Source organism: Ochlerotatus camptorhynchus, unplaced genomic scaffold (genome assembly GCF_037179485.1).
Source record: "Ochlerotatus camptorhynchus isolate MF236.1 unplaced genomic scaffold, CSIRO-AGI_Acam_v1.1 ptg000357l, whole genome shotgun sequence".
Taxonomy (NCBI): domain Eukaryota; kingdom Metazoa; phylum Arthropoda; class Insecta; order Diptera; family Culicidae; genus Ochlerotatus; species Ochlerotatus camptorhynchus.
This window is the reverse complement of record NW_027040845.1, coordinates 3,299,946-3,317,799: the sequence shown is the minus strand read 5'-3', so window position 1 is coordinate 3,317,799 and position 17,854 is coordinate 3,299,946. Positions and strand designations below refer to the sequence as shown.

The 17,854-nt window shown below is 38.1% G+C and overlaps 3 protein-coding genes across 10 annotated transcripts in view; 1 reads left to right on the top strand and 2 right to left on the bottom strand.

The window, feature by feature from the left end:
* Positions 1-17,854, top strand: part of AGO1 (protein argonaute-2) — a 146,680-nt gene that overhangs the window by 66,822 nt on the left and 62,004 nt on the right. For all 8 annotated transcript variants that reach the window (XM_065231479.1, XM_065231478.1, XM_065231477.1 and 5 more), the window contains exon 2: positions 12,367-12,527. In XM_065231479.1, the coding sequence (XP_065087551.1) occupies positions 12,410-12,527 (118 nt within the window). In that variant the 5' untranslated portion in view covers positions 12,367-12,409. The remainder of the gene's footprint in view (positions 1-12,366; positions 12,528-17,854) is intronic.
* LOC135709272 (uncharacterized) lies at positions 11,716-11,930 on the bottom strand. Its single transcript, XM_065231578.1, has one exon. The coding sequence runs from the start codon at positions 11,928-11,930 to the stop codon at positions 11,745-11,747; it is 186 nt and encodes a 61-aa protein (XP_065087650.1). The 3' UTR covers positions 11,716-11,744.
* mRpL53 (mitochondrial ribosomal protein L53) lies at positions 11,853-13,171 on the bottom strand. Its single transcript, XM_065231575.1, has 2 exons — positions 12,944-13,171; positions 11,853-12,280 (listed from the first exon to the last, which is right to left on the bottom strand). Exons 1-2 carry the CDS (start codon positions 13,087-13,089, stop codon positions 11,986-11,988), a joined length of 441 nt encoding a protein of 146 aa, XP_065087647.1. The 5' UTR covers positions 13,090-13,171; the 3' UTR covers positions 11,853-11,985.

Here is a 17,854-nt window from a genome sequence, read left to right as displayed (position 1 = left end):
TTATACAAATATGCAAACAAATTAAAAGGTCATTGAACTTACCTGGACACTGTTCAAACCGAAACCGACGACCGGAATTATCGAGCAGAAAACACCGGGAGCTACGAACACAACACTTCTAAATTATGGATGACAACAACTACTGGATCGAAAGAGAATGACAGCTCCTCACAGCTGTAAAATTCCTCTGGAGCACGACAGCTTATTTTCTCATTTTTTCATTCTACTTTGCATTCCACTCTCTTCTTCGCTCCGTTCGAGCAATTCCACTCGCGAAAAGCAGAAAAGAGTAACTCTCCAGTCCGACAGCAGCCAGTTCGTCCGACGGCATTCTTACTGGGTATATACAGGAGAGTCCGGTTCGAGTTCTCCGGACTTCTCTTTTTTGGTGTATACAACCACGGGAGCAGATGATCGGCTGTTGGTGTTAGAGGGGCTAACATATTTTCCAAATTAATATCACAGACAAAGAGACATAATACTTCCCATGATGTTAATCGATCACTGATTTAACGGTTGGTTTAAATTTGTGTTTGTTGGTAGTTTAGCCACCAGTGGCAAGCACAATCAGCTGCCATGGAGTTTGACGTCTGACGACACTACCACCATCTGTTGAGCCCTTTGCCTTCCATAGTCTGGTCAACAGATGGCGATAGTGCTTTACGGACGATGTATTGAGTGTTATGTCGGTTGGTCTATGTTAATATTGTTTATTACGTCAATTTACATACTGCCTATAATCCCATATCTGTCCCATATGAAAGGCATTAAGAAAATGGTAGTTGAAGTTATGAAATACAATTCCCATGTACATATTTGAAAAAAATCATAGTAAATTAATTAATAATGTTTTGTTTTAGGGGAAATGGATGTAATGTCGGACAAAATGCCCCTAATTTGGGCCCATACATAAATTCAGCAATCGACTAAATTTTCAATAACGACCAAAAATATCCATTAGAACCGTCCCAATGACGCGTTTATCTAGATAAAATTGATGGGCCCAATCTTAGATCCATAGGCCAACATTAGAGTCATTTCTCACCTATCAGCGAAAAACATAGCAACTCAAAAAGCTGAACTGTAACGTGACCTATGGACGTTTGTATTCCAGACAAACTGAATTGATTTTCACATTTTTCATGATCCAAGTCCGTAGTTGTATCAACAATCAATACGAAACTAACGATTTTAAATTGGCTCACCACTTTAGTAGCCTATTGGTCCCAAGCAAACGATTAACGTACCCTATTCTAGTTGAAATTCTATTACTACACTATGTTTGTTTTGATTCGCTATGAAAGTTTGACAGATAACATCAGGGGTGTGTGGATTCATGCAGAACATGCAGGGGTGAGTGAAATAGCTTGGGACTGCTTGGGACCGTTGTTCTGGTACTGAGTGAGCCAAAAATAATAATGATTTTCTTCGGGACCCAGTGGTCTTAGAGTTACCTCTATGGTTGTATCACGCAATATGAGAGTAGATGCCAATTGATAGTGGATAACGTTGTTATCTCAAAATTAACGAAAATCCATATGGGACTGATATGCGATTATAGGCAGTAGAGTGGGTCACCGTTATATGCACGCCGAAAAAAATATTTTAAACGTAATAATATTTGACGTAAAATCAATAAGAATTTCATTTTGTTTTGGCTGCAGAATGAAATCATTATTGTTTCAACAATCCAGTATTTTTGTTCCTCAAAACCCATGGATTGTTAAATCAAAAAGAAAATCTTTTCGAATTTACAAGAGCTTTCATGGTTTTGACGTAAGTTGTCAAATTTGGCAGCTGGGTCAACAACAAAAATATGTTTGTTTTTAAAAGAGATTTCTTGTTGATTAAATCATATTTATTTTATGAAGTCTGACAGTTCACGCAGTAGAAATAAAAATATGTTTAAGGGGGTATTCCCAATCTTTTGCCTTTTTTCGGCCTGTTTTTCAATTAATTTTTTTTTTCAAGGAAAATGAATAGTAATGCGCCTAACTCTTTGGGATTCTTGTTTATTGAACATTAAAGTTTACAAATAAATTTTTTTCGACATAAAAAAAGACATTATTGACGTCACAAAATGGCGGCAAACAGACCCCTGTTCGCCGCAAACGCCTGGACGGGCGAAGACTTTTCTCTGGAACGGCTTCATCTGAAACAGATTTCGTGATGAAATTAATAATCTGCATAAGATTCTCTGGAGCTTCTCCCATTGGCAGCAAAAAATCTTGCAAATTAACAAAATGGCGGCCATATGAAAAAAACAGGCGATTTTTAGCCCGCTTTTTTGCAGCTTTAAGGTGCTTCAAACAATGTTAAATGTTAATATTTTTGGCTGAAAGTGGGAGAAGCTCCAAAGAATTTAATAAGGAACAAAATGCGCAAAGATTCAAGTCAATATCTCTTATAGTTTCTGAGAAAAATCTTCGCCCGATAAAAAAAATGTGGTTTCGAGAAAAACGCGTTTAAAGTTTTGACTTTAGTTAAAACCATTTGGGGGTTCTTACCATTAGCCAGCTATGCCTGGACACCGAATTCGCTGATCGGAAAACGGCTTGGGGGGATGAAAGTATATAGTCTAAAGTACAAAAAAACGTGAAAAAAAAAATTTGATTTTTTGAAAAAAAAGATCGGGAATACCCCCTTAAAGATTCGAAAATCCGGAGTGATTTGAGATTTGGGCGTAATTGCTTTTGTAAACAAACACGTCAATTACTGATTTCTCTTGAATAAAAGCTCAATCTCACAAACAAACTATACACCCAACCGGTGGATGTAAGATTCGCTTACAATTATGTGGGATTCATCATCAGAGGATGTTAGTGGAGACCGCATGAACCGAGGATGCGATATACCTAGCTGCGGTCCGATGTAAGAAAATTGGAGACCGAAAAATGTGGAGTGTATTAGTGAGTGAAATTAATTATGTCGAAAAAAATAGAAAAAAGGTTGCCAACTGGACTCGAACCACGGACGTTGCGAATATCAGACCTGTGCTTTCTTCACTGCTCTCTCTATGCTTCTGAATATGGTCAGCCTAAAAGCAAAGATGAAGCGCTCATTTTCTCGCATGCTCGACTTCGTATGCTTTTTCTGCAGGAGAGATTCGAGATAAGTGTGTGTGTCGTTCTACAATGTTCTACAATGTACGTCGTTCTACAAGCTTGCTGGTATAGTCGAAAGCGTAGATGGAACACGAAATAAAAAAAAGACAAAAAACCATTACATCGCCTGCATGGTCAATTTCTAACATTCGTTGCGATGTTCATGAACAGAGGATGATAGGAAACGGAACTAACATTCATTGTAATAGATTTTTGGTTTGCGTGTACCAAAGCACTCCGGAAATAAAAGAGTCATTTTTTTTTATGTTTTGTTTTCCTTTTCACTGATCATCCTTCGGAAGGGAAGTAAAGCCGTTGGTCCCCGGTTCATGAGTTGATGGGTCGACATGTAGGGTCCAGGTGTGGGAGCTGCCTTCCTGGCGTCGGGAGCATTGGTACTCAGTACGGAAAACAAGATCGACAGGTAAACAAAATCAAGGAAAAAACAGAAAATTGATTATATTTAGCAACTGCAGCATACTTACTTACCTCAAGTCTCAAGATTTTCGGAAATTTTGCACTTATTTCCCGAAATTCACAAGTTTTGTTATTGTTTACTTTTTTGTCCGGGTGAAAACGAGGGAATGGTTGGTAGTTATTTTTGCATTCATGGCCCGGGGAATGCTGAATTAAAATTAACTATTGTTGGCTTAATAATAGAATATTGTTATTTTTACAATAGTTGCAATTGAAAAGTGGCTTATTAAAACGAAAAGAATCCTATTTTGAATTTATATGATTAAGTTTTATTGAAACAACAAAATGCAATATAATTTCAACCGGAATTGTTTGTTTAAATACAACTAAAGTTTTTTTTTGGTTCAATGCAAACAATTTTGTCCGTGTGGAAAAATGCAAATTTTACTTCACCAAGCGAGAACAACCCTCTTTTGGTTCCACTTGAGGTCCCAAAAAACTGTGCAAAATATGGCGCCAATTGTTTGAAACCCGGTTTCCCACATTGCGTTTGAAATTTGTATGGAAATTAGTTGAGAGGGTCTAGGATAAGAGAGGAGGGGATTAAAAACAAACTTCCTTGGCAACCTATGCCTAGGCGGTTTCTAGAAACACTGCCAATCAGAGATGCCAGATTTATTTCTATGCAATTCCGTAGACTTGTTCAAATCTACGGATTTCTACGGATTTTTTTTAGTCGGAGGTGATATTTTTTTTAGTTTACGTTCAATGATAAATCGATGAAAGAACTTTTGAAAAACTAGGGACAGCTTTTTGGGTTGTACGCAATGGTGACGTAGGACTACGTGGTCTTATATAATAAATGTTATTTGCAGGAATTTGTGTTTTGTGTTGGAATAGGAATTTGAGCGGGGTTCTCTCTGTTTATACTATAGTATGACTATGATTGCCCTGAAAAGAAGCCTTTGATATGAATTTTAGTTGGGACATGTTCAGAAACTTAACTCTTTTGGAAAATCTTGGTGGCCCTGAAAAGGGCCGATGGTAGTACAGGCATGAATACCATGATACTGTTGCACCTGTAGTTTTTGGCATACTTTCACTGATTGCTTCCCGGGGATCCTTGGTCAGCCATAGCAAGATGTGCGCGTGAGGACTTCCACGGTGCTGAAATTCAATCGTGTCCACCAGCATACTGGATCATCATTGACCAGAGTTGCTCATTGTAGTGCAGTCAATTCCTGGATAGGATCTGTTAAGTCATTGCCATTGTGTCCTTCTGACAATCGATGTAGGAGATTCAAAATATGGGGCCACTTTATCTCATTTGCACTGAGTGTGAGGAACATCGTAGGCTTTCCCAATTGTCGCATCATGGTGAACAAATTTCTCTTCCTTTGTTGCCAATTCTGTACTGAAATCGGTATTGATTTGAGGAAGGATAAATTTCGCTCAATGCACTGCTCGATGAATAAGGCAGTCCTTAAGGTTGACACGTGTAAAGTTTGCCGTCCCCGTGCACTTAAAAGTGAATTGCAAGCCTTCGGAAACTCTAAGGCGATGAACTTTCATTGTCATATACAACAAATGTTGTGGTTTGGCCACACGCCTGTCTTGACGACGAGTTTCACTGGATGCCATCATGAAATATGTCACCCGAACCCCTGACTTGAATTTCCGTACATGGCCGAGACATATGGCAGGCAAAGCTATCTCTTCACCGTGCTCGTCATAAATTAATGACATAGGAACCCTGTTTTGCGCGGGAGCGATCTCCAGGCATTTGTCCTCATTCCAAAGGAGAGTTTCCTCGGTGCTCAAGCAGCAATTCTGTCTCATTATCCACGGCAATGGTTTCCAGCTCAATATGAGGATCCACTGCAGGGGTTTCAAGACCATCTATGGCAATCTGATCAATTGTGATCCTGTAGCGGTGGTACAGTGAGGTGCCATTTGATGAACACGTTGAAGGCCTGATCATCATCGAGCTGACGGGGCGTCTCTTTCACACAACGCAAACGGTAGAACAACATTCGAGCAAAAAGAAGATTATCAAAAAACTATCATATGACATATGTGATTTCGTGCTAATTCCTCAATTTGGTGTAAATTAAACCATTTTTGATCAATTTTTTTTATTACTATGACATCGTTGCTTGTTATTTTCAGAATTCACACAAGCACACCATCAGCAGCTCTTATTACGAGAAAAATTAAAATACATACATTCGTGATGCCCTTGGGCGACAGTGTCGTATGACAGATAATTAAGCAAGAAAACGGTTGACAAGTTGCAGAGGTGTATTTTACTTTATGCTTCTTTCCCTTCAGAATCAGATTATGCTCTAGATTGTAAAATTCGATACTGAAGGGAGACGTACACTGAAGAGAAAAATCCGTAGAAACTGTACCGAATTCCGTAGATGTTGCCTACGGATCCGTATTTCCGCAAAAATTTGTAAAATCCGTAGATCTACGGAGATTTCCGTAGATCTGGCATCTCTGCTGCCAATGCAATCAAGATAGGCGCTGCTCGATTGGCTCTGGCTTTGACAGTTCGTTTGGCTCAAAACCAGCCAGTCCGCTCTTCTCTTATACACGGCCAATCATACCAACTCAACGACTGAGAATAATTGACTCAGAGAATTTTCTTTCCATACGAAATTTACTCAGATTTGGAAGAAACTGTTGACAGTTACTCACAGCTTATGAGTAAGTACAGTTTCTTCCAAATCTGAATAAATTTCGTATGGTAAGAAAATTCTCTGAGTCAATTATTCTCAGTCGCTGAGTTGGTATGATTGGCCGTATACTTATACCCTCTCTAGAAATTAGTATGGGAAAACCTACTTTTTTGCATTTGTATCACTAGAGACCACAATTTAGCTTGAACCATGCAACTAACAAATATATTCCAGGAAGTGCCTAACAACTTTGCCAAAGGAAGTATGGTGTACCAATGGGAGCCAGATTCCACACTGAAATAATATAGGAGTTTCTTATTATCTTATCGATTTGGTGTGTTCAGATGAATTATTCAAAAACAATTGCAAAAACAAATCATATGTGTAGTTGTACCCCTCACTCATATCAATAGAAGTAAAGTTTCAAACTGAAATAATTTCGGAGTTTCTTATCTTATCGATTTGGTATGTTCAGATGAGTTTTTTTTTTAGTTCTTTATTAAGGAGATTTTTAGCCTACACAGCAAAAAAAGTTGTTGAATATTACATCGAAACTGCTGCAACCAGGTCAATCCATCGGTTGTGTAAAATCACATTGTACGATGTACATCGATTTTGCGAACAAAATTACATCCATTGATGTAATAATGTATCTGCGTTTTGCTATTACATGATTATTTCATGCATCAGCTTGAATTACGTTGATCGATATTACATTTTTTTTTGCTGTGTATGGCTAGTTCATCTCCCTGTTCAGATGAGAATAAGTATTCAAAACAGCAGTTTTTGAATCGAAAATTCTAGACTAACATTTGAAAGGGGCGGAAGAGCAAAATGTAAACAAATCATATTTTGTCACATATAGAGAGAATAGTTCACAAACTACTCGATAAACACGAAAAAGTAGAAGAAAATATCACTTCATATCATCAAAAACGTTTCTTCTTACATGGCGAATTTCCAACTTTCAACTCGATGATGCAACTGGTTGTTACGCCTTGCACCAGAACAACGAATTATATTGTTTTAATATGCCAAACGTATTGATTCTGTAGTATCTAGTCACGCCCGATTCATTTGAAACGCATCCGATTGATATTTAACGTGTAAACAACGAACAAAAAGAAGACCAAAAAATCTCCGGGCGTAATTCCACTCTCACAAAATTTGCGAACGAAGAACCAAGGCGGAACAACAAACACTAAATCCCGATGGTGTACTTCCACGGCGTATCACCAGTGTTGGCAGTTCAAAGGATGGAAGATCTGGGGGGTAACAACATGTAAGAAATTATCAGGGCGTATGATGTTTTCTTCTCAATTTCACGACAAAGAAAACTTTTTTTGAGTTTTTAGTGATGCATGATGATAGATTACACTATTAACTATATGTCAAGCTTATAAAATCATCCAGAAAATGGAAAGTCGTGAAATAGGATTAATTTTTAGGTCATCAAAATTCGGAAGCGATTTTCTCGACATGGTAATTTTGGAGTTCCGCCCTTTTCAAATGTTAGTCTAGAACTGTCTTCACAAGTTTCGTCTCAGACACAGGTACAGTCGGATTTCGCTCGTTGGGCTTCCTTTAAGTGGGCTAAGTTTTAGTTGGGCTCCCAAGTCAAACGTCATTTCTGAAAGTGCTGATTCCTTTTTTAAATTTCAACCGACTATGCTAAAACCGGCAGCTTATGAAAATTATAGTTGCTATATTCATAGTCTGACGGATAGAATTTCGATCTATCAAAAAGCGGAACCAATTCATTATATTTTAGACCAACAATTGAAAAGGTACTATCAACTTTTATAAACAAAACGTTGATTATTCTTTCCTAGCCAATCGAACGCAAATTACCCGCATCATTGGATAGGGGAAATTTTCCTCAACCCAAAGATGTTGTTAGTTTGCGTAGGTGAGCCGTTAGTCACGAGAAAAGGCTTTCCGAAGTTTTATTCGGAATAGCTGATATGCTCTTTTCTGTTGTTGGTCGTGATTTGCTCGATTTGTTCCGCTATTTGACAGCTCAATTGGTTCCCGAGATTCTATCCTCCAGACTATAAAGCCCTACAGTAAAAGTATGGACGTCTGTCAAAAGTTGTTCCAATCGAACCGTCAAAATGCACCGCTTTGCTCGATTGGAACAGCTTTTTTAAGTTTTGTGGTGACAGTCGTCCATAATTTTACTGTACACGCAGGTAAATGCACATAAGATATTCATTAAAATACCTTTTGAAATTTAGCCACAAGCAATTCTCATGATGTTCAATACGATACATTATGAAATCAAATTTATTGGGCAAATCAATTCGTAGGAATTTCTTAAGGATTTGGTAATGAAATCATCATAATGCAAAGCTTAGTTCATAATGACGCATTAAGAATTTTGAAAATTGAAGCATACACTTTCAATTACCTACATTATGAATTGTGACACCAAGCGAATGAAAATTGAAATGCATAATTTCAAAATTTATACATCAGTGAGAGATGCCGAAAAACTGTATTTACAGATTCCATTGCTGAATAAATCATGCATTGGATCCACAGTAGAATTCTCAATTACGTGAAAAGACGGCGTCCTCACTAATGAGTCTGTTGACCCCTGCCTTTTTAATGGTGGTTTAATTTTTCGGATGATTCCCACTACAAAAAAATTGACATAGCTTCGACTTGTATGCGTCCAGTACCGTCTTCAATAGCCACTTCCATCTTGAGTTTTGGCTCTAAATATTATAACGTTCCTTATGATTTTTTTCAAATAAACACTCTTCCAACTTTCATAATGCGCATAATGAAATTCAAACATGTGGTGCATGAATGGTTTATGTCTAAATAATGAAAACTGAGATGTCTTATATGTAACGCATAAGTGACTTATGAAAGTTTGTTTTGCTTCATTTTTGAGTTTACATAATGTTTGAATTTTGGTTTTCTTATGCTCATTTCCCTGCGTGTAGGGCTTTACCAGACTATGGATATAGCGACTATTAAAGAGCCTGAATTTATAAATAATATAAATTCAGCCTCTTTAGCGACTATAATGGAAATTAGAAATACTAAGAGGGAGAGATGGGCGGAAAGAATGTTTTGAGCCAAATGAACTGTCAAAATCTGAGCCAATCGAACATTTCCATTAGAATTTTGTCCGAGAATTTCTTATTCTTACTAGATTAAATTTGAGAGTATTGCAATTGAACAAAAATTTAATCACCTTTATGTTTCGTGTGCTTCTCAAATTCAACTAGTTCTTGGAACCAAAAACAATATTCTAACTCTAATAATTAATTGATCTTAGTTGGTTAACATTACCAAGAAATATGCAAAATATTGCGATGCAATCAATTGCAAAAGCATGTAAATCGAATCAAAAATAAAAGTCATGTAAAATGCTAGCTTCTAGAAAGGGTTACAAGATAATTAAGGTTCAAATCCCTGCTGCCGAATTATATTTTGATTTCTCCGCCCATCTCTCCGAGTTTTTCTAATGGAAATCAGTGCTCTCTCTCTCTCTCCACTAAACTATAGAATTTTTATTTTGTTTTTACATGCTCATTTGTGTTCAAAAAACAACAAGCACTTCGTGAACGCATTGTACAGTTCTTCAAAACACACGAAAATCGTGGTAAAATGTTTACGGTGGATCATTTCAAATCAGAGAATGTACCAATTTCTGAGTCCATAGAAATTAAAAAAATTTTATGTGGACAATTGTGAGGGGGTGGTTAAGCATACAAAAAAAAACTGTCTACTTAGTTAATGAATAGCCCCTAAAGTTCTCTCAAATTCTATGGAGGTTCCTGTACTTGAACAAAGTAGACTCAAGGCTCGTTGAACGCTTTTCTAATGCTTGAGCTTACCCGAAGTTCCCTGAGCCCTCTTCTACCAAGTTCCCAGTACTTTAAATATTCTTGCATAGCATATAGTTATGCGCCAGAACCCCAGAATTATGCTGAGTACTAAGGTACAAAGTACTATCCGATATCACGCCACCGACCACACATCCGTTGTCACCAAGCCAGCGTCAGCAGTTTTGGAGGAACGAGCACCACGCCGGACGTTTTTGCAGAACAAGCAGGTTTAGGTTTTAAATAGGCTTTCATAAGTAATCAATAGTTCAGTCTTATTTTGATTTTGAGTTAGTTAACAGCTAGTGAGTGTTTAATTATCAAGTTTAAGGTTAACAAGAGACAGTGAGTGCATGTAGTGTTAAAGTAAAGGAAAATAAATTTATTTTTTTATAATTAATCGAGTGTAACTCTCATATTTATATACACTGGAGTCGCTTTTTACGCGGGTGATACGTCCCGCGTAAAAAAAACCGCGTAAAAAAAAACCGCGTAAATTCCGGAATCCGCGTAAATTCCGAAATCCGCGTAAAAAAAACCGAGTAAAAAAAAACCGTGTAAGAAAAAACCGCGTAAAAAGCGATATACCGCGTAAATTCTGAAATCCGCGTAAAAAAAAACCAAAATCCGCGTAAAAAAAAACCGCGTAAATTCCGGAATCCGCGTAAAAAAAACCGCGTAAATTCCGAAATCCGCGTAAAAAAAAACCGCGTAAAAAAAACCGTGTAAAAAAAAACCGCGTAAAAAGCGACTCCAGTGTACTAACTACAATTATATTTCTACCAAGTTTGATACGATGTTTCCTAAAAATCTACAAAGTTCTCTGAACTCCTAAAAAAAACTGAGCTTCATCAAATCTTCATGTACTTCTTCCAAATAACATACATTTTTTCTAGCTTTCTTCATTCGCCCAAGATCTCAGAACATCCATGCACGAGAAGAACCTGAACCTTGTATAAGAATTCGCCTAAATATCTGGAATCCAGGAAGTTCATTGAGTGTTTTTTAATAAGTTCTTTAACAAACTGCTACAAAGTTAGCTAAACTGTTACGAAGATCCCTGATGTTCTAAGAAGTTTACTGAACTTTAAAAATATTTCATGAGCTGCTACGAAAATGTCTGTACTTCTACGAAGTTCGCTGTACTTCTATAACATTTGCCGAACTGTAGCGAAGTTTCCTGAACATATTCAAAATTCGCTGCATTTCTATGAAGTTTTAAGAAGCTCCTCGAATTGGTACGTTATTAAGCTACACAAACTTTTGCTAAACTACTATGCACTTCTACAAAGAGTGGTTGAACATTTATGAATTTCGTTGATCTTCGGTCACTTGAAGTTCAACACAGTTTCCTGAACTTCTACGGAAATACCTGAACTATTCCACGTCCATGAAACTATAACGAACTCAGTAATTAAAAGGAGATCACTGAACTGTAAGAAGTTTCTGGAAATTAAACAAGGTCCCCATACAAACTTTTATGTTCTCCTGCAAATACAAATCGCAACCAAATTCGTTGTGCATTAAAAGTGGATTTCTCCTCTACCATCTTTTAGTTCTTCAACCAATCCACCCAAGATAATCATCTGGGGAAGTTTCTTTTCTTTGCTATTCAAACCGACTTCCATTGTGTTTGAATTGGGGTAGTTTTTATTATCTAAAACTCACATCTCGACCTGGTATCCTTTGCCGTTACGTTAGTCAACCGGCTTCAGTGTGATAAACCGCGACAGGATCAACACCACGGCAATGGTCGTCAGCACGAAGCATACAGCAAACATATAGAAGCTTTCCTCGGTAAACACATCGGTAAAGGCGGGAATCTGATGGTACCAGTTCTCGATGATGGCCATGTGACCACCTTTTAGCTTTTTCTCCGGCATTTCTAGGCTACTAACTTTCTACTGGATAATAACAAACAAACTTAATTTACTGGCCCTATCGTCGCTTGGTACCACCAGCCTTCTTCTCCGACTTGGTCTTGAGGCCACTGGAAATGATTTCCTTCGGTGCTAGGCTGGAAACGTGCTTGTTGCAGAGCTGCAGCAGTTCTAGCGTAGACAGGTTTGCACTGTTGAATTCAATCTTCTTCAGTTTGGCTTCAGCTTGCACGGAAGGAATCAACTGGAAAACGACGGACGGTGACCTCCGGTCGCACACCACTTCCGATTTTAGCAAGCAAGATGGATTGCTTTGAGAGATCCTAGGCGTCGAGAGGTGGTGGAGGAATTCTCTGCAAAATATTAGAAAGATTAATAAAATGACTACAATTTCAGACAAAATCAACTAATGTTCTCCTCCTTGTTTGTTCTATTTCAGAGCTCGCAGTGAAAAAAAAAACACTTCATTCAAACTGGCGGAAATGTCGACAGAACGGGAATTAACTCCCGGAGGACCTCCACAGCTACATCCACTATACTCGGATCTAACCAGTCACATCCAGCTGAATGGTGTCAACATTATGGGCAAAACTTTTAGCGGTATGTTTTCCGATTCCTAAATAGCATCTTTACTACCTCGCTATGCTTAAGCTTGTTCCTCCTGACGAGGACCCTACTGTTCCTCTTCCTATTTTAGAATAATATTATTCTTCGATTAAGTTAGTTCCAAATACAACTTCCTGCAAACCTTCTATGGTTTCCGGAGCTCTGACTTCAACACTATCAGTTCCACTAGTCGAATACGTAACAACGACCCAAAAATAGTGATTATTAGGAATTAATATGCGTACTTATAGAACCAGCCACCTCCTAGGCAAAAACTTCAATTTTCCAACCAATATGCTTGAACAATCTGACGCACGCCTGCGCACTCCTTGGTCCTAGGAAAAGCGAAAATCAGCCCGGTGCCTCTCTTCTACGTCGCAACGTTTTACCAGCAGCCGCATTACACTCACCTAGTGGGACAGGCATTTTCCTGAAACGGATCGAATGTGACCGTAATTCGCTGAACCGCCTTCAGGTTGATCAACTTCAACTGCTTGCCGATGGCCGAAACGATTCCTCCGGACCGGCTGAACGTTCCACCCACTTTGATAGACATTGTTGTGATCTGGTTGGTTGTTCCTCCGTCTCCGATTGATTAATATTTTTAACTTGATTCTGATGGTTTCATAACATAAACGCACCGCGATGACCAGTCTGTTCTTCCAGGATTTTTTGACAGATCACTCTTTCTCCCACACAGAGAGGTGATTTTCGATTTGACGTCTCCTCTGATGTGACTTTTTCGCACACGGTGCAACTCGTCTAAAATTTGTTTGTTGGTAGCGGCTCGTACCGCAAGGATGCCAAACATTCAGAAAGTGCGATTTTTTTTTCGGACCACTGTATGCTGTCCGTTTTAATCTCGCCACTACTGACAGCATGGTGCCGTCTTTCTGTGGGCAAACATTATCCGGAAAAATAATTTAAGAGATTAACCATGCTTTTAATCCATTACTGGGTACCCTAGGTAAAATAACCATAAGAAAGAGCTTAAGGAAAAGTTTACCGGCTCAAAAACAAAAAAATATTTTCGGCACTTTTTTTTTCTAAAAATATTTGGAAAAATTATCAAAAATCCAATAAAATCAGTTTCTTCCTAAGAAAAATTACCTGTAAAAATATTTTTCTATCTCATCATGAAAAACAATTGGACTCTCAGCAAAACCGAAAAGTCGATGTTTTGTGGTTTTTTGAGTCCAACTTTACGCCATAATGACTTATAAAAAATGTTTTTGCGCGTGAATTTTCTTTGAAAAATTAGAAAAAATGTGATTTTTTTAGATTTTTTATACCTTTTTTTAATATTTTTAGAAAAATCACAACGTATTTATTTTTTCGGAGTGGTTAACTTCCCCTTAACGACGTGTTCGGGTTATCATCCAAATCATTTGTGGGATATGTAGTTCTGCCATCTGGGTAGCTGTTCGTTTATGGTATTTATTTATTAGGGTTATCAAAAAGTAATCAAAATAATCGTAAATAAATTATGGGTAATTTCAGTAACTTATGCAAATAATCCGTTCAGATTACTAAATTACTTTTCTACTTTTGAGTACTGGGCTGGGAAACGAGGTGTTTTGTTTCAATGAAATTTTTTTTTCTATTTTCATTAAGATTATTTCTTTTAAAATGCCCATTAACTATCATCTCAAGAGCTAATTTTCATTACGTCGAAAGTAACAAAGGTAAACAAAGTCGAGCTATCAGTGTCAATCGAAGCTCCTGCTATTACACTATATACTGACCGAATATGGGATTACCAGTATTTACCAGTCAAATTGCTTTTTGACGTAATCACTTTCCGATCAAAATATTTTTCGATGCTACTTAAGTCACCCGAGTTCTATGGAGATGCCGTTTGTCTTAAGTGACAGCGCAGAGAAACCCGTGAAAAGTGTACGTTCGTCGTTTCGCTTTCTCATTATTAAAGTGAATGAATCGAACTGTTTTTCGCTAAGATGATTTCGGTGGTCTTAAAATGATGAATGGGCTGCACATGATTGATAATTCTCCTGAATATCCTAGTAAATACACGTTGACTTAAGTAATATTAGGGGGCCACCAAACGACGTTTAATAACTTTTGACTCAAAAAGTAGTATTTTTTAGAATAAAATGTAGCGATCTGCTTTGTATGATTAAAGCCCTGCTTAATATGTCAAACATTGCTATCACTATGAGATTATATCAAGAACAACATGTGAAAAGGGCATACAAGCTTTTTGTAAACAAACATTCTTATGCCCTTTTCTCGCCACCCATATGACACCAACGCAAACCATCAACATCGCCGGATAGGGGAAGGTTTACCCTTCCCGTAGATGTTGTTAGTTTGCATGGGCGACCTTCGGTTGACAAGAAGAGGGCCTACAAAGGTTTGTTTACAAAAAGCTTGTATGCCCTTTTCACATGTGGCTCTTGATATGCGGTTAATTGGAAATAGGAATAACTTTTCGGTCATCAAAACAAACCTTTATTTTTATCGGATCGGTGCGAATGTTACTTTCGACATAGTGAAAATTTGCTCTTGATCTGAGTAAGATATTGATAGCGTTCCTGCGAAGACAACATATCAAGAAGACTGGCAACTCTGCCAGAATCCAAGCGACTGATACAGTAGCGCTGCACTCGAGAGAAGGGGGAAGTAACGCATAGAGAAATGATAACATTTGATACCGGCACAAAAGCATTTGTAAACAAACTTTCTAAGGCCCTTTACACGTGAACCAAAGTACGCCCACGCAAACCAATACCACTTTCGGAAAGGTGAGAGTTGCTCCTATCCGATGATGTTGTTGGTTTGCGTGAGTGTACTTCGGTTCGCGTGTAAAGGGCCTTAAAAAGTTTGTTTACAAAAGCTTTTGTGTCGTTCCCTAATAAAAAAAAAATACCATACGCGAACGATAACCCAAATAATAGAACTATTTCACAAATGGTTTGGATGATACCCCGAACACGTCGTTTAGCAAAATAACCATAAAAATTTTATTAGGGTTATCAAATGTTACGCCTGATCTGATCGACTCAGAAGTGCGGGCTCTCAAAGATATCACCCAAGCCTATCGTATCGCTGATTATGATGCCTTCTATCCCCTCCTAATTACACACCACCAACTGTTCAAACCTACCAGGCAGTTGTGGTTCCTACTGCAATTTACCACCGATTAAAACCTGAGTACTGCGGAGTCGACCAATTTTATTTTGCAAGCCAATGGAAAACTGCTTGCAAATTTTCTCAAGTTTAAAACTGGTTTGCTCTTTCTCGGTTGATTCCCGCCAAAACCTCTGAGCCAGGAGTTCTCGAGCCCCCATGACTCTATAAAAGTTTGTTTACAGACATGTTTCGCCAAAGTATGTTTTACTGTAATTGAAAACTCAGCTGCCTTATAAAAACTATGCTGGTTTTTATACTTTCATCACTGAGCCTATTGGTTTTTATCTTTGAGCTTAAAATTAAGAATGTGTTATGAAAAAGTATAGATAATTTTTATGAGATTACAATGCTTGACGGTAGATAAGAACAGTAACTGCATTTGCTGCTTGTGAATGTTTGGCTCCCGCTTGACAGTTCACACTGGCTCCCAACTGACAAGCACCTTGAGTGAGTCCGCAGTACTCAGATTAAAACTATCAAACATCTACCCCTTAGGATCTGTCATGCTTCGAAAATAGGATTCAGCAGAAGTGATTTACCCGTCGCTTGTAAGTCTGTTATAGAACTCGAGAAGTTTTTGCCCAATCCACTCAGCTCCACACAGATGTCAAACGTTGGTGATTCATAATTCAAGAGCTTATATATTTGGGATCAATACGTATTGGCCTCTCCCACCAGTACTGAGACTTCTTTCAAAATTATGTGTAGCTCAACTTCCACAGAAGATTCTGCGCTGATCCTTCGTTGTACGCTTCGATATTGGATACCCACGGTAGTATTAATTGTTTAGTTCAAAAATAAGCAGCGTATTCTGGAATAAAGCCTCCAGTATGTGGCCTTTGGGTAAAGCATGTGGACGAGAATGTGGGCAGGGTTGGAAAAAATCACAAGTCATAGTTAGTTTTGGCGAACTTTTCCAATACTGAATGTGAGGATTCATCGAGCTATAGATGCTCGATGCTCACCGTTTCAAATATAAATCCGATCTTCGTAGGATGCATGATATTAATCTTTTCGTACGAATAACAGCATACTGTAGGTGTTCCCCCATCCCCGTTGTATAGTTGTGATCCATTTGATTGATATTAATGAACTTTTTTGGGTGGCCTTCCAAATGTATCATCAAAGGAAATCGTCTGGCACGAATGGTCACTAGAGGTAATCCGTTTCAGCCGTTTTGACTGCCGTATTCTCAAGACACTCTTGACTGGCCATGGTGTGGATGCACTCGATTTAAGTGAGCCCCGAATAGTAGCTATTTAGACGAAAACACGAGCCGCTGGAATTTTTGCTGTGATTCAGAAGAGACGGAGATTGCTAGATCTGAAGAGATTCACGATTCAGAGAATACTTACAACATTTGTCGCACGATCCTCAACATCGGTGGGTTGTTGGTGGGTCATTGTTTCACTAGTTTTAAAACTTCTCTACATTCTCTGACTAGCTTCATTTTTGAGTAAACAAACTATTCAACCGAGTAGTAAACATTGGCAACGATTTGCAAAACGTCAACACTCAACAGTGATGCCATTTTATATTATATTATAGGAGTCCTACTTGTCAAAGTGTGCCTTAACGCGCCGAACAGTTTGACATGCTGTGTTTCGGCCTCGGTTTCGGCACAGTGCGCGGAGTTGATTACCCCTTGCTCTGTACAGATTTTTGGATGTAATATTCAACAATTTTTTTCTGTGTAGTCTATAGAAATTTGTGACGTTAAACGCACGCACACCAGCGGGTGCACCACCGTGTAAAGTTGTTTATTATTTTCCTCTGGCTAACCTAAAATATGTATGAATTTAAATCTGTCAAAATGAGTTTGACTGCGATTTGTTATGTATTTTCCTTGAATTTTCACTAATACGCTCTCACATATCGCACCAATACAATCGGACGTGAAAATCTCTATATCTAACCCAAGGAAACTATACATATGTCAAATTCATGATTCAGCCATGTTGGTTTTTTGTATGCGCGGATAGAAATCTCCTTATACCTTTTGGCAAATTTATATTGCTGATTATTCATAGAATGTATAAGTCAACTAATGAGCAGACGCCTTGCAAAAAGTTAATGAAGATCATGTGTCAAATGAAATGTATAAGCGGTCACACATACCTTTTATGCATTCTTATATTATCTATGCGGTTCGTCTTATGGAATGTATA